At 45.6% G+C, this 16,177-nt stretch overlaps 1 protein-coding gene across 1 annotated transcript in view; it reads right to left on the minus strand.

Annotated features, from left to right (window-relative positions):
* The window catches only part of LOC131398033 (transmembrane protein 132B), a 202,518-nt gene extending 187,537 nt beyond the window's left edge, over window positions 1-14,981 (minus strand). The window contains exons 1-2 of the mRNA XM_058531084.1: window positions 14,936-14,981; window positions 13,735-14,623 (exon numbers count right to left, since the gene is read on the minus strand). Coding sequence (XP_058387067.1) covers window positions 13,735-14,623; window positions 14,936-14,981 — 935 coding nt within the window. The remainder of the gene's footprint in view (window positions 1-13,734; window positions 14,624-14,935) is intronic.
* Window positions 14,982-16,177: the final 1,196 nt, after the last annotated feature.

A 16,177-nucleotide genomic window follows, 5' to 3' on the forward strand; every position in this document is an offset into this window, starting at 1 on the left:
GACCTTAAAATTATAGATTGTAGGTTACACCATTACACAGTTCATTATCTTCTTCCTTCCGGGTGTCATGAAATCGTCTAAATGACAGTGAGTGATAGTCAGTCTTAACACAATGGCAGTAGAGACTGTATTTTTATTTTTATTGGAGCCAACAGAGAGATGAATAGGACACTACACTTTTATTGGAAATATGATAAATTGGCACCAAACAATACCCCACCGATCAGGACGAAAAGATCTCAGAGTGTAGCTTGCATCTCTGATTGGTGCTGCCCCTTTGAGTTTCTCTAACATTATTCACCGCCCAAGTCATTGGCGGGCAACTACAAAATGCTGAAAGAGCAAATTCAACTAGCTTCACGTTAACTAATTACATGGAGCAGATCTACTGTGCACACAACTGCTTATTTTTGTTTTAAATAAAATTGTCTACCACTCTAAAGTGAGTACTAGGAGTAAGACGGATGCCCAGTTGTGTCTTGGAAATCCACAAGGTACACAGAGGAATTCTTTCAAGCCCGGGGAAACCAGCCCCACCTCACCTCCAGGACCTTGAGGTTTGCTTCAGCATTTAAACACGTACAGGCTTCCCTCAGCTTTAGGGGAAAGAATCCTCCTGATACCTGGGCCTCCAGTTTACTCTCCATCCTCCCCTTCTTCCAAATGTTAACAACAACGTTCCCCTCCCCGTATCCATCAAATCATGGGTGGCTGACACTGGAAGCCAATTGCTCACCCAATATCCATCCTCCATTTCTTCCTTATCAAGAAAACCCCAATTTGGGGTGAGTAGGCTGGCAGTGTGCCCAGTTAAACACCTACAATTCCCTATTCACTATGGAGGGACTTGATCACGAGAAGGCTTCAGCAATTGAGCATTAGTCAAAGGATTTCGATTGATGCTTCTGGGAAGGCTTCTTAAAGAGGAGCAGACCGAGGTGCACATGATTTTTTGCCCCTCTCTCTCCTTCCTTCGGCATAAAACATAGACATGATGGCCACAACTACAGCAGCCATTTTGTGCCAATGATGGAAAGGCCAAGGGAATCATACAAACCTTGATGCTCTGACATCCTTGATCCACCAGACCAATATCTACCTTGGTATCATTGGAAAGGAGATATTTGCCTTTCCCTAAATCTATCTCTGTCTTGATGAGGTCAGTGTTCTTTGGTATTTCTACTACACACAGGTGACCTTAATTCCTAACTAATATACCTTACAGAACACTCACCCCCAAACCCCTCCAATCTGGCTTATACTCCCAGGAGTCCACTAATCATATCGTTACAGTCACCAATGGCCTCCATATGTAAAATGCAAAGGATGATTTTCATTTCCTTGTCTGATTTTTCAGCAGCATTCAACTCTGTTGACTCTCCCTTGTTTTCAGTCTCCTCTCTTGGCTTGTGTGATGTCACATTCTCCTGGTTTTTCCTGCTCCTTCCCTGGCTGCTCTTCTGAAGGCGCACTTTTGTCGTTTATCAAACTATTCAATGTTGGAGTCCTTTAGGACTCAGTTACAATCCCTCTTTTCTTCTCATGATTTTTACTGAGAAAATATCATCCTTCCCAAGGTTTCAATTATGATGATCAAACTGCAAAGACATTTTAATTCGTATCTCCAGGAAAGACATCTATTTTGATCTTCAGACCCACGTATCCAACTGCCTTTTCCACCTCTCCCTCTAAATGTCCCACAGGCACCTCAAACGCAGCACATCCAAACTGAAATGACAGTCCTGCTCTGTACCAGTAGGGTCCAGCTGGGGAAGTAGAGCAGCTCTTTACACCTCAACAGAGGGAATTTGATACAGAGAATCTGTTATAAATGATAGAAAAGTTGATACCTCTGACTAAACCTTGAACCATTTATATGCAAATCAGCCTCAAAGCATCTCAGCTAAAGACAAAAGATCTCACTGAGACTGGAGTTGTGATCCAGGAGCTTTGCAGCTCAAATCCAACCAAATTAATCACCTGCTGAGACAAAAGAAGTAACACTTATTGGAGAACAATAACAGAATCCAGAGTCTCCACAACTTAATAACCATAAAGTCCAAGACAAAATCCAAAATTGCTCAAATTAGGAAGATTCAAAAAAATATGACCCATTCAAGAGTGTAAAGACAATCAACTGAGACCAACCCCGGGATGATTTAGATGTTAGAATTACCAGAAAAGCATTTTAAAGCTGTTATTATAACTATGCTCAGTGATATAAAAGGAAATATGCTCTCAATGAATGAGAAGCCAGGAAATCCCAGCACAGAAATAAAAACTATCATAAGAGAACAAAATAGAAAATTTAGAACTGAAAACTACAATATCTGAAAACAAAATTTCACTGGATAAACTTAGTAGCCAAACAGAGATGACACAGGAAAGATTCAGTGAACTTGAAGATAGATCAATAGAAGTTTTCCAGCGTGAAAAGAGCAAGCATAAAGACAAAACAACAACAAAAAAGTGAACAGAGCCTCAGAGAATTGTTAGATAATAGCAGTTGGTCCAAATGATATCCTATAATCGACATGCAGAAGAGCAAGAAAATGAGACAGGAAAAAACATTTGCATAAATAATAACTGAAAAGTTCCCAAATTGAATAAAAGACATAAATGTACAAATTCAAGTATACAACAAACCCAAGGCAGGATAAACATGAAAAGGCCATCCTTCCTCCCATCAGGGTCAAACTATTGAAAAGCAAAGATAACAAGCAAAGCAGCAAAAGAAAAACAACACATTGCCTCCAGGCGAACGATTCCATTAATGGCTGTCTTCTCACCAACAACGATGGAGGCCAAAAAAAATAGGAAAACATCGTTAAAGTGCTAACAGAAAAAAACCCTGCCAACGCAGAATTCTATCAACAGCAAAAATACTCCTCTAGAATGAGGATCAAATAAAGACGTTTTCAGATAAAAGAAAACTAAGTGAATTCATTGCCAGCAGATGTGAAGTACAAAAATTGCCAAGAGAAGTCCTACATGCTGACGAGAAATAGCACCAAACGAAGACCTAGGTCCCCAGAAAGGAATGACGAGCAACAGAAATGGCAAAACTCTGGATAAATGCAAAAAGCTATTTTGGTTTTTTTTTGGGGGGGTTCCTCTTAATTTCTTTATAATACACAAAACCATTTAAAGCAAAATTATAATATTTCCTCCTGGAGTTTTTAACATATATCCATGTAATTACATAAATACGTTTAGCATAAAGGACAGCGGGTGGTCAGATGGACCTACCATCTATCTACATTTTACGGAAAGTGATACATTAACTCAAAGGGGACTGTGAAAATTCAGTGTGTATATTGTAATCCCTGAGGCAGCCACTAAAAATATAATGCAAGAAAGTGCAGCCAAAAAGCGTACGGAAAACTTAAACTAGAACTCTTTAAAATATTCAAATAATCCCCAAAAAGGCAGGAAACAAAGAACAGAGAAACAATAAACATAAGAAGTAAATAGAAAACATAATAATAAAATTGTGACCCCAAATCTAACCACATCAGTAATTACATTAAATATGAATGGAATAATTTTTCTAATTAAAAGACATAGATTGTCAAAATAGATAAAAATACAAGACACAACTCTATGCTGTCTACAAGAGACATATTTTAAGTATAAAGACACAGATAAGTGAATTTGGCAACGCTGCAGGATACCAGCTCAATACACAAAAGTTAATTGTGTATTTACATACAAACAATGAAAAACTAGAAAAGTGAAAATAAAATCAACTACACTTATAATATCATTAAAAATAAAATATTAAAGAATAAAGTTAACAAAAGACGTGCAAGACCTGTACACTAAAAACCACAAAGTATTTCTGAAGAAAAGTAAAGATGTAAATAAATGGAGAAATAGTCCATGTTCATGTATTGAAAGAGTCAATATTGTTAAGATGGCAATTCTCCATAAATTGACCTATATATGCAATGCAATCCTAGTCAAAATCATATAAATATTGAATTCTAGCTAATAATGTGCATATGGGACTACTCAGGGGAAGGGAAAGAATGTCTGCAGTTTACTTTTAAATACATCCCAAAATAAGACAGATTGATGAATAAATAGAGGGATTAACAGACAGACAGATGTGTGGTCAAGTAAGAACAGTAAAATATTAATGGAAAAATCTAAGTGGTGGGCATATGGATTCTCAGTATAAATTTCTTTCAACTGTGCCATATATCTGAAATTTTTCATAATAAAACATTGGCAAAATTATAATTCTGAAACATTTCCAAAATCTAAAAGAGTATGGAGAATAATCAATTGAACATCCATATCTCCCACCACCCAGATTAACAGTAAAACACACAGATACAGTCCAAGTTCCCTGGATACCTTCAGCCCACCTCTCTTGATGTTGGTGTTTATGTCCGTGCGTGTTTTATGCATTGACTGCACGTGAATGCATTTACACACAACAAATAGGATTATATTGCACGTTTTAAACTGTATCTTGCTGTAGGTAGGAGCTGGTAATTTGCTTTGTTTTTGTTTTTCAACTTAGATTTTAGAGATATATCCAACAATTGCATTGTGAATTCATTTTCATATCTGTAGAGTATTCCTCTGTATAAATATTTAGCTACTTATTTATCCATTCTCCTCTGATGGACATTTCAGCTAAATCATCTCAAGATGCAGCCTCTCTGAGCACAGCATAGTAGCGAGGTGCTCAGATTCTGGGAATGGCAAATCCTGGGTTCAGATCCTGGCTTCTCATCTTTCTGAGCCCCAAGTTAACAATGGGGATGGTCCTCCTGCCTACCGCTGGGATCCCTGAAAGGAAGTAAATAGGATGGATGGATGGGAAACAGTTAGCAGAGTGCCTGCCACACATGAGAACTCAACACTCAGAATCAGAAATATAAAGAATGGGGAGGCCCCGGGGGAATGGCCACCCCCATTCACTCAGGCCCCATCAACACTACCAGCCACTGAAAACTCCCAGCTCTCCTTCACAGGGTTAAATTTCCAAAAGGGAGACAGACCCTAACGTGGCCACCAGACCCTCACTTCCAGCCAGGGAAGCGTGTCAGGCAAAGCTTCAAAGGTGGTTTGAGCTGGATCCAGACAGCTTCCTTCCTCCGACTCTGCTGACTGACACACGCTGTGCCCAGCGGGGCCCCCGCAGGGTCTCAGGAGGGGACGACTCACGGAAGTGTGGGCAGGGCGGAGGGGACCGACAACGAGGGGGAGCACACAGCACTGGCAACAGTGGGGACCTTGTTCGGGTGAGACCATATTTTTAACTTAATTTTAGTGAATTTAAATTTAAAACCTGCTACTCAATTGTTGGAAATCCTTTAAGTGTGCTTGCAACAGCTTGGATCTACCTATCAGCCCTGGGTCTAAAGGACCAGAGGAGGGAGTGATTACTAAAGCCGCAGTCAGCTGGACCTGCACCTAGAACTATGGGGGAGGGGCCCCCACCAGGAGCCACAGCCACAGACAAAGGGGTGCAACCCCACCCAGCAGGGGGGCAAGAGGGACACTACCTATCTGGTCCCCTCTCTTTGCACTGTCCAGTCTCTGGCCAAATCAGATGATGGAGACACATGCATGTGCACGCACAGACACACACACACGCAGAAACAATTATCCAATCTTATTTGAGCTGCCAGACTGGTAGTGATGTGCCTGACACATCACCGGGTGTGATGGAGCCACGCCCCGTGAGCATTTCGATCAGGGAGACGGTGCCCAGGGACGGGGCAACCCGGGGCAGGGAGAGGGAGGAGGAGTCTGGAGGCTGGTGCCAAGGTCGTGCACCAGCCACCTGCAGATAAGTAGCTCTGCCACAAACACCTGGCACGAGGGAGCGGCCACTGTTCCTGCCGGTCCTCGCTGCTCTCTCCACCGTGCCACAGGCAGGAGGCTATCCCGGAGGGCAGAGGCGAGGCTGGCTTTCCTTGTCTGTGAGAGAGCCCTGAAGATAATCATTCTGACCTCCTAGCATGACTTCCAGGGTTAAAGCAATAAAACATCTAAGTGTGGCTTGGTGCAAACTAAGTGTTCACTAAATTTTCAGCCACCACCGTAATCTAGGTATACTCCAATTTTCCAAAATTGTGACCTGAGATAAAGCTCCCCGTGCAGATCAAAATCCCCTCCCGCAGCTGGAATCCGTAAGCCTCTGAAATTGACACTCATTCCCTACCAGCCTCTGTCAGAGCTCTCAGACTCCAACGCGCTTGGGAGGGAAAACAGGGCAGAGCTGGGGTAAGCACCACGTACTAATTGATGGAAATACGCTCACTATACGCAGCAGATAATGTTTGGAACTAGGTTACGCTTTGTTCAGGAAATAATTGCCTGCCTTCCTTCCTAAGCTCTGCTGAAATCTTAGCTCTAAGATCTAGACCTGATCTGGGCTCCCAAGATTACAGACTTCAGAGCATCTGTGTCTGTGCACAGTTTCCTCAAGGGAAATCTGAGTTTTATTTGGGGAAAAAATTAATAAAGCCTGGATTTTGGGTGCCACCTGAGGAACATTCATCAAACAGGTTGCTATTTTTTTAGGCGTGAAAGCAAGCATCGAGATTATTAACATTCGAAACGGGGACCGTGAGACGGCATGGGCTTTGAAGGGGGCAGGCCTGGTGGGAGTCCTGGCTCTGTCACTTTCTGGCTGTGTGGCCCTCGGGCTTCTGAGCCCGTTTCTTCATCTCGAAGTAGAGGAGACAGGGAGGCTCCAGAGCTCTGGCGAGGATGCTGGAGACAACGCACAGGAGTCCAACGGGGGGCCTGGCATGTGACAGGTTCTCAATTAGTGGGAGCCAGCGTCACTGCTGCTGGGATGTGGTGGGTATCGGGCTCCCTGTAGCATGTCTTTGAGGCAGCTTCCAGAATCCACTTGGGCACTGCTGAGACGGGCGCCAAGCATCACAGGTAAAATTGCTGCCAGGTGCTGGGCTCAGTGCCCTCCTGCATTATCTCGTTTACTCTTCACAGCCACCCCAAAAGACACACATGGTGCTAGGTCCATTACACAGGAGAGGAAGGCAAGGCTCATAGAGGTGAAGTAACCTGCACAAGGTCACACAGCCTGTAAGGGGGAGTTGAAATCGGACCACAAACCTCACTGATTCTAAGTACTTAGAAAACTTGCCTCCCAAGAGTGTCCGGGGCACACCACACTCTGATCATATTGCCCTACCCACAAACCCTCCTGTTTTCCTTTAATTGATCAAAACCTGCCCATCCTCCACAGCCGCCTCCTCAGGGAAGCCCACCTTGGTTTACCCCCTAGACTACACTGATCTCCCTTCTCTGATGTCACTTCCTGTCCATGCCACTTCCTCAGGGGCTTACTCTGTACCTGGCATTGCTAGCTAATGCTCCAGGTCAAGACTGTCTGTCTCCTTAAAGCCTTCTAGCCTCCCTAAGTGCACAGATGATCTTCCTTAATTTCAGCACCCAGCAGAAAAAGTCTAATCACTTCTGTGGTGACAATTGCTCTTGGCTGCTTTCTTTATATACATTCAGATAAGAAGTCATCGGGAAGAGCCAAGATTCTTCTACCATATTCATTTCTAATTGACTTATTTAAAAATTACTGCATTCTGGGGGCCAGCCCGGTGGTGCAGTGGTTAAGTTTGCACGTTCCGCTTCAGTGGCCCAGGGTTTGCTGGTTCGGATCCGGGGCGCAGACCTACACACCGCTCATCGAGCCATGCTGAGGCAGCATCCCACACAGAGCAACTAGAAGGATGTACCACTATGACACACAACTATCTACTGGGGCTTTGGGGAGAATAAAGGAAAAAAGGAGGAAGATTGGCAACAGATGTTGGCTCAGGGCCAATCTTCCTCAAAAAAAAAAAAAACGGTTCAACCCTCAAGTGGATACGTCACATTTAAAAAAAAAAATTACGGCATTCTAAGCAAGAATCATTGATGGACGCTAAAATTCATGAGAGAAAGTATTTCATGAAGGATATTTGCAGAGTCTCAAAGTATCTTCTGAGGTGTTATTACTAATTACAAAAGGGAAAAAGCAAATTTGCAGTGGAGAAACTGGAGAGACACCACGTTAGCCAAGAAACCAAAGTCAAAACCACTGGTGATAGGGCATATCAACATCACTTCCTCCCGATGTGACGCACCAGAAAGACACAGCACTTCAGTAGTATTCCTGCCAAATACACACATCCTCAATCCAACCATGAGAAAACCTCAGACAATCCCAAATTGAGGAACATTCTCAAAAATAACTGGTCAGTTCTCTTCAAAAGTATGAAGGTCATGAAAGAGAGAAAAATAAAAGACTGACGACCAGAATCCAGCAGACTGAGGGGATATGACAACTCCATGCAATGTGGGATCCTGGATTGGGTCCTGGAGCAGACAGAGAACATCACAGGAACAACTGGCATTTTTAAATAATGTCTGTAGATTAGTTAATAATATTACACCATTGTTAATTTCCTGGTTTTGACTTGGGTCACAGCTACAGAGGTAGTTAGATTCTGGATACCTTAAAGGAAGAGCCCCAGGATTTGCTGACGGTTCAGATGCAGGGTATCAGAGAATGGAGAAAGTCAATTATGGCCGTTAGGTATTTGGCCTGAGCAGCCAGAAGGAGGGGGTGGGCACCGGATGAAATGTGAGAATCTGGCTGAGCACAAAGTTGACACTTCATAAATAGTCACTTAAAGCATAAACTGGCCCCATTTATCGCTGGGGGAACTGTGGCACAGAGAGGTTAAGCAACCTGCCCCAGGTCACCAGCTCTTGTGGCAGAGCCCAGGTTCAAACCCAGGCAGTCTGGCTCCAGAGTCCACAGTCTTAACCAGTGGCCTCCACTGCCCAATGGGATGAGTGGTCAGCCCAGGAGGTTCTCTCTGTGACCAAGGAAGAGCTGTGTTAATAAATCAGGGATAAAGCTTCCCAGGATCTCTCTCAGCCTCAGAGACACCATATTTGGAGCAGGAAAAACTTCATAATATTTCCAACTTTCTTGGAAACGTAACAAAGACTTACCCCGAATCCAGCCTGGCATCACCCCTCTAGCAGCCCCCAACCCCTCCAAACCACACTTTGCTAAAAAGTGTTTCTACGCATGGTCAGCTTTAGATACTAATGTTTAAGAGACTCTATTTTGGTATTAGAGAATAACCAATTCAACTTTTGCTCAAACCGGCCCCTCTATACGCAGTCTGAAATAGCAACGTGAAAATCGCTCACATCTCTCCCCTTCCCGTACGGCTTCAGCTCTGAAATTAGATCTCGGCAAATCCTGTGCACATTCACGCTTTGATCTGGGGCCTCATCTGAGCCAGAATGAAATATGCCACATTTCATTCATAAAAGACATGATTAAAACAGACAGTTATGTTGGGAAATAACACAGTTTCCCAGGCCTAAAAACAGTGCTTTATTTTGAGAGATTGGATATACAAACGGACAATAGCCAGACCATATATGGCAACAGAACTCTGACCCTCCACCTGGCAGCAAACAGGCCAGAAAGCCAAACCACAGCCTCTGCAGCCAAAGGCCCGGAGAGGTCCGAACTGGCCCACAACTGCCAGCTCCCCTTTCCATTGCCTCTGCTTCCAACTCGGGGCCAAGCAGAGCAAGCCAAATACGCTCCCCAAACCCATCCCACAAGATGCTCCCTTCCAGTCAGCCGGCCTCCAGCTTCCCCACGCCAGCAACCCCCACCCGAGCCGAGCTGAGCCTCCCTGCTCTCCACCACACACTCTCCCAGTCCTCTGCCACCCGTGCGTCTCCGCCAAACCAAGGGGCGGCGGCTGCCTCCTTTGGTGTATAACAAGCTCTGAATAAATAGCTTCTGTCTGTTCTCATTGGGTGATCTTCATCTATTTCCACAATTTCAGTGGATTTTTCTCCAGCCACAAAATAACACATAATAAATAACAGAGGGTCAAAAGGTACAAACTTCTGGTTATAAAATAAGTCAGTCATGAGGATGAAACGCACAGCATGGCGACGATAGTTAATAATACTGTATTGCATATTTGAAAATTGCTAAGAGAGTAAATCTTAAAAGTTCTCATCACAAGAAAAAAGAAAAAGAAAAAAAACTTTTGTAACTATGCATGGTGACAGATGGTGACTAGACTTACTATGGAGATCATTTTACAATGTATATAATATTGAATCACTACAGTGTACAGCTGAAACTAATAGAATGTTATATGTCAATTGTACTTCAATAAAAATAAATAAATAAACAAATAAATAGCAGTCACATCTAGGAAGGCATGAAGACAAGAAACTCTAGATGCTGATCCAGAAAGGTTTAATAGGTAAAGATCAGCCCCCTCTAGACAAGCAGAATACTCCAGAAGAGTGGTTTCAAAGGGGAGCTCTCGACTCACATGCGCAGATCCACACCCCAATTCCACCACCTCCCCCACTGCAGGACTTCAGCCAGGTGACCCCTAACCCATCTGAGTCTCAGTTTCCACATCCATAAAGTGGGCATGAATAATACTTTGTACAGTGGCTGTAAGAACATCATGAGAGATACAACTTGAGCCTGGCACAAGTACACATAAAAATTTAAAAAGCATGAATGCATAGTATCAATTAACACAAAATAGTATTCATAACAGCATCAATTACAGTAAATAGTAGTATCAACTAGCACCTACTGAACACCTACAGTGTACCAGACACTCTTCTAAGTGCTTTACATGAAGTAACTAGTTCACTAAATAACGCCAGTGATGATGGAGGGGTGGTTTCCTTTCCTGTGAGGCACCCACTGACTCATCCCAAAACACACAAGGAATGAGGTGGTGATGTCTGCCTTCAGAGACTAGAATCTCGCCCCCCTTTTTAGCATTGCATCCCCTTTTTTCCAATGTTATATCAAGAATTTCAAAACTCAAATGCCCACAGGAGCCAGATGGATAACACAGTGGGTGAAGTGGGCCAGGTGTGAGACAATAAGGAGTGGTGAGGACTGGGGTGAACTGGACAACGTACAGTACGTCTAAAAGGGGAAGCAACTCCTTACCACAGCCAACTGTTGCCAAGTTGCCAGATATTCACGACTTTCCAAGAAAATGGTACATGAAACCTCCCTATTGTTACTGGTGGGCTACTCTTTTTAATATTTTAGTGAATGCGTACAAGCTAAATGAAGCACACATCTGGGAGCTGGGTTTGGCCATGGCCACCAGTTCGCAAACTCTAGACTAGGTGTTTTGGGATGGCACCAAAGCCCCACCACTGAAGTTTAAAAGAGATGTGGAAACATTCCTTTGGTGGAACTGCCTCCTCTTCGTCCTTCTCCCTCTCCTGCCCCTGCAGCTCCAAAGCCCCAGTAAGAATCTAAAATCTAGAGGGCTCCCCGAAGGAAGGAGCCCTCGCAGTGCTGAAAGCCTACAAGCCAAAACCAAAGTCCCCATGGATCCTGTTTCCCGGAGGCTGACAGTTCACGCCTGATCTCTCCAGGCAGTCAGTGTTCGAATCCATCTCAGCTCTAAAATTAACTTCTGTGGGAAGAAAAAAACCACCTTGAGAGGTTTCTACTTGCCAAGAAGGTAACACTTCAGGGCCCTCTACAGTCTGAATGCTGGATCCTCTTCCAGTCTCGTCAGCCTCCTCCTCCTTAAAGTAACCCTCAGCTCTGGCATGGCTGGTCCACGCACAGTCTTCCGGAGGCAGTGGGCTGTGGGGGGGAGGGCACAGCTCTAGAGCCAGACCACCGGTGTTCACACCCACCCTCCCCAGCTGTGTGACCTTGGGCAAGCTACTCAACCTCTCTGTGCCTCAGAAAAATGGGGATGATAGTAGTACTTGCCTCTTTGGGTTGTTTATTGTCAGAGCTTAGTGAGTTAACTCACTAAACAACTTAGAAGTTGGCCTGGACCATTCTAAGTCCTCATTGAATGCCAGCACTGTTTAAGCCATTCCCCTCGCCTGAAATGCCTTTCCCAACCAGGCTCCAAGGCTTCCCTGAGCACCAGGCCATCAGCCCTCCTTTTCCTCGAACTTCTCACCCGACAATGTTCTCTCTATACCAGGGATGGCAAATAAGTTTAGTCTTTGGTGTCAACCCCTCCACCTCACATGGATTGGTAGGGGCTGCCTGAAGTGGTGGGATCAATGCTGCAGCAGACTAGTAGTGTCTCCCATGGCAGAGGGAGTGCTGGAGTGCTGCAGTAGATTGGTAATGTCTGCCATGGCAGAGGGAGCGCTGGAGTGCTGCAGTTGATTGGTAACGTCTGCCATGGCAGAGGGAGCGCTGAAGTGCTGCAGTTGATTGGTAATGTCTGCCATGGCAGAAGGAGTGCTGGCGTGCTGCAGAAGATTGGTAATGTCTGCCATGTCAGAAGGCGTGCTGGAGTGCTGCAGTAGATTGGTAACGTCTGCCATGGCAGAGGGAGCACTGAAGTGCTGCAGTTGATTGGTAATGTCTGCCTTGGCACAGGGAGCGCAGAGTGGCAGGAGTGTGGAAGCCATTGCTTTGCCATTTCGCTCTATAGAGAGCATCTGGCACTGCCTTGTGTTGAAAAAAATCTCTGTAGAGCAAGAACTGGGTTTTAGACCACCACAGTGCCACCAATGGAGTGACTGGCACAGGGCTGGGTCCACAACCAAGCTCTAAATCAGTTACCACGAAGACTAATTCAAGGGGCTCCAAATAGGAACCCCGCTTCCTGTGGCTACTAAACCCACTTGGGATCTGCCAGAGCCTCAGGATCCTGTTGGCGGGCTCTAAACAAGCACACCTCCAAACAGGCGTGGTCTGCCTCCATCAGAATCAGAAGGACCAGGCTGGGCTCACGATTAGTCCCCACTCCTCCTCACCTGCACCCAGCAAAACAAGCCCCCCTTATGCTGCGGTGTATATGTCCAACATCTCAGGATCTGACACCGGGAAACAACACAGGCTAACACTGAGTGAGGATGTGAGGATGCTCTGTGTGCCAGGCACTGTTCCAAGAACTTTACTAACTTGTTTAATCCTCAGACAACCCCCGGACATAGAGCCCATCATTAATCCCCATCTAACCAATGAGGAAACTGAAGCCCAGAGAGGTTAGGCGACTTGCCCCAGGACACACAGCTGGTGCCTGGCAGAGCCACTGCATCATCCTACTGCTATCCAGGAACCTTTGTGGGCAAAATAAGCCAGACAGGTTTGTCCCCCTAGCACAGAGAAGTTCCCCACTTTTTGCAATCCTAAAACAGAGTCTTCATCATACAGAGACTGCTGATTTGCTTGACCGAAGGATTCTCTACTGAGGAAAACTGAGAGGTCTGAGACATTGCTCAGAAAGCTCCTTCACGTGTTTAGAAACTGGAATTCATTGCAAAGGCTCCACTTACGTGCAGCATTATAGGATTCTGCCTGGCACATCAGAGGGGGCAGCGAGAGGTTCCGACTACCACATGAGAGCTTACAGAGCCTTCTGGAAGGGGAAGCCCTGGGACCTCACAGCCCGAGGCTGCTCTCAGGGCAGTTGTTTTCAATCCTGGCTTCACAACAGAATTACTTGGGGAGCTCTTAGGAAATACAGATGCCCGGGGCTACCCCTACATGTTCTGCCTGACTTTGTCTGGTCTGTTGTATTGCGTGGGTCTCTCATACTTGTAAGTTTCCTCACAAACTGGATACTCAGCAAGTGATCAACACCCACTTTATTAATTGATCACAATGAACTGACAATTCATTGATCACCAAGAGTGGATTTCCATTCCACCCAACCCTGCAGAGCCTCTTACCGAAGAGTGAAGTGGTCTGCCACAGAGCCACTGGTCAGAGAGACCAAAAAGGTGGCCGTGTCCCCCTCCCGGATGAGGTTCAGAGGGACCGAGATGACGACGTTCTCGTCCAGGCTCACGAGGGACCACTTCAGATCATCTTGCGTCGGGTAGACCACGACACTGCCGATCCTCTCCCGGGCTAGAGACGCCTGCTGGGGGCCGTCCTGGCCCAAGTGGATCCTGTTCTCCCACTTGCCGTCCTCCTCCAGAGGACACCGGCCGGCCTGGTCCGCCGGGTAGAGCGTGAAGAAGAGCTCCATCGTGGTGCCCCCCAGCAGGGCCGGGATCTCCTCCTCAGGCTCCAGGTCCAGCCCGGAGCTGAACCACTCGGGCAGCAGCTCCAGCTCGGCCACGCACAGCCCCGGGGCCCCCTGCAGCCGGCAGCTGGCCGCCACCTCCCTGGCTTCGGGGAAAGCGAACATCTTGACACACGGTAGGTTTTCCTCAGGGTCACCGTCATCCCAGGCCATCCCAGTGACATAAAACAAGCTCTGTACTTTGGGCCTGTTGGAGTAGATGGAGCTGTCGAGGATGTGGGATTTCAACTTCCAGTTGAAGGGAAACTTCTCCGTCTTTCCAAAGGGTGTGGAAGTGAGCAGGAGCTCGCGGGGGATTGTCTTCTCAGCTGAAAAGGGGCCGTAGCTGGCATTGATGACCGGGGGCGTCCTGGCCCGGTAGATGAAGAAGGACTCCACCCGGGCCTGCAGGCTGGAGTTCCTCGTGACGTCCTGGTTGGCTTCTTTCAGGAAGAAGGAGTCCGCGCTCGCGATGTGGAGGCTCGTGGGGAGGTAAGCCGGCAGCGAGGAGAACCTCTGGAGGCTATCCACGATCCCGCGACTCTCCGTCCCTGCGCGAGAAAGGGAGGCACAAGAGGAATAAAAGCCATGTCCGGATACGAAATGAAATAAATGCAGTGCGGTCTCCACCCAACCCCCCAGCAAACCGCCCGCTGGCCACGCCGCTCCTCCCCGGCTCTCGTCACAGTGCAAGTCCCATAACGACACAAAGTCTGTTCCTCAGGGTCTTCCCAAACAACCGGGGCACAGTGGGAAGGAGCCCCATTTACAGACAACCCAAGAGTCCTGTGGCTGCACAGTTACCCCCTGAGGGAAAACATCGCCTCCTTTTGCTTTTGCAAACCCCACACTCAGAGGCTCACGCTCATCGTTGTTGTAATCACCCTGCACACCCACCAAGCCCACCATACAACCAGCACTGGACCATTGTATATGACATGCTAATACTTTACTACTTTGATATTTATACTTCTTTCCATCGCTCCTGTATGTGGTGTCACCGTGGCCATTTAGACATCTCCATGATTCTTACTGAAATGAGGGTGCAGCTATGGCTCAGCATTCCCACTTCTAGAAATCTCTCCTTCTGAAATACTAGTGAGAATACATCAAGCTTTCTTTACCTACAAAGATGTTCACTGCAGCATCATTTTGAATTGCAAACAAACTTAAGAGTGTATGCGCCAGAGCCAGAGGCCTGGATTGGAATCCTGGCTCTGCCACTTCCTCACTGAGCAAACTTACACCAGTTACCTAACCTCTCTGTGCCTCAGATGTCTTCATATAAAGTGGGATGTAAATGTAAATTCTACCTTGATGGGTTATTGTAAGGATTAATGAGTTAATAAATATGAAGCGCTTAGAACAGTGCTGGCACCCATAAGTACTCAATCTTTACCTGCTATTATTCTTATTATTATTTATTAGCTTAAACAATTCAAAGGTTTATCAATAGGAGACTAGATGAACTATACACTTTCACAGTGGAATAAGGCAGCTGTAAGACAAATGAGGCAGAGCTATATGAACATTCCTGAAAAGATGTCCACAATATGTCATTGAGCATAAAAAATTATAAATGTATCATATATAAGCTTCTTTGGGTAATTTTTTAAGATTCTATATGTATATATGCAAATGTACATATATTTATGTTTGGGTGTCTAGAGAACCCAAAAGAGAAATATTTTCACTTTTTACCATCTGTTTCTACTTTCTTTAAATTTGTTACAACAACCATGTATTACTTTGTTAATTAAAAGATATACCTGTACACAAACACGTATATGTGTGTATGTATACATACATACATGTATATGTGGTGTGTGTTTCTTTCAAATGGGAAAACACAGACATCAAAGACCCAACAAGCTTGTTCAAACTGAACACAGCCCACCAGGACCAGGGTCAGCAAATCAGGCCAAGAACAGACAAGGATTCTTCCCCGCCCTGAAATAAACCTCTGCCACAGGAGCCGGCTTCCAACCAGGAAGAAATGGGCCTGCAGCGGCGTTTAAAATGGAGCATCACTGGAGGGTAAGAGGCACACAAATCCCACTCCTCTGACTGTCACTCCTGATGACGTTTTCTCTGCAGCCCTTACA

Source organism: Diceros bicornis, chromosome 35, assembly GCF_020826845.1.
Source record: "Diceros bicornis minor isolate mBicDic1 chromosome 35, mDicBic1.mat.cur, whole genome shotgun sequence".
NCBI lineage: Eukaryota > Metazoa > Chordata > Mammalia > Perissodactyla > Rhinocerotidae > Diceros > Diceros bicornis.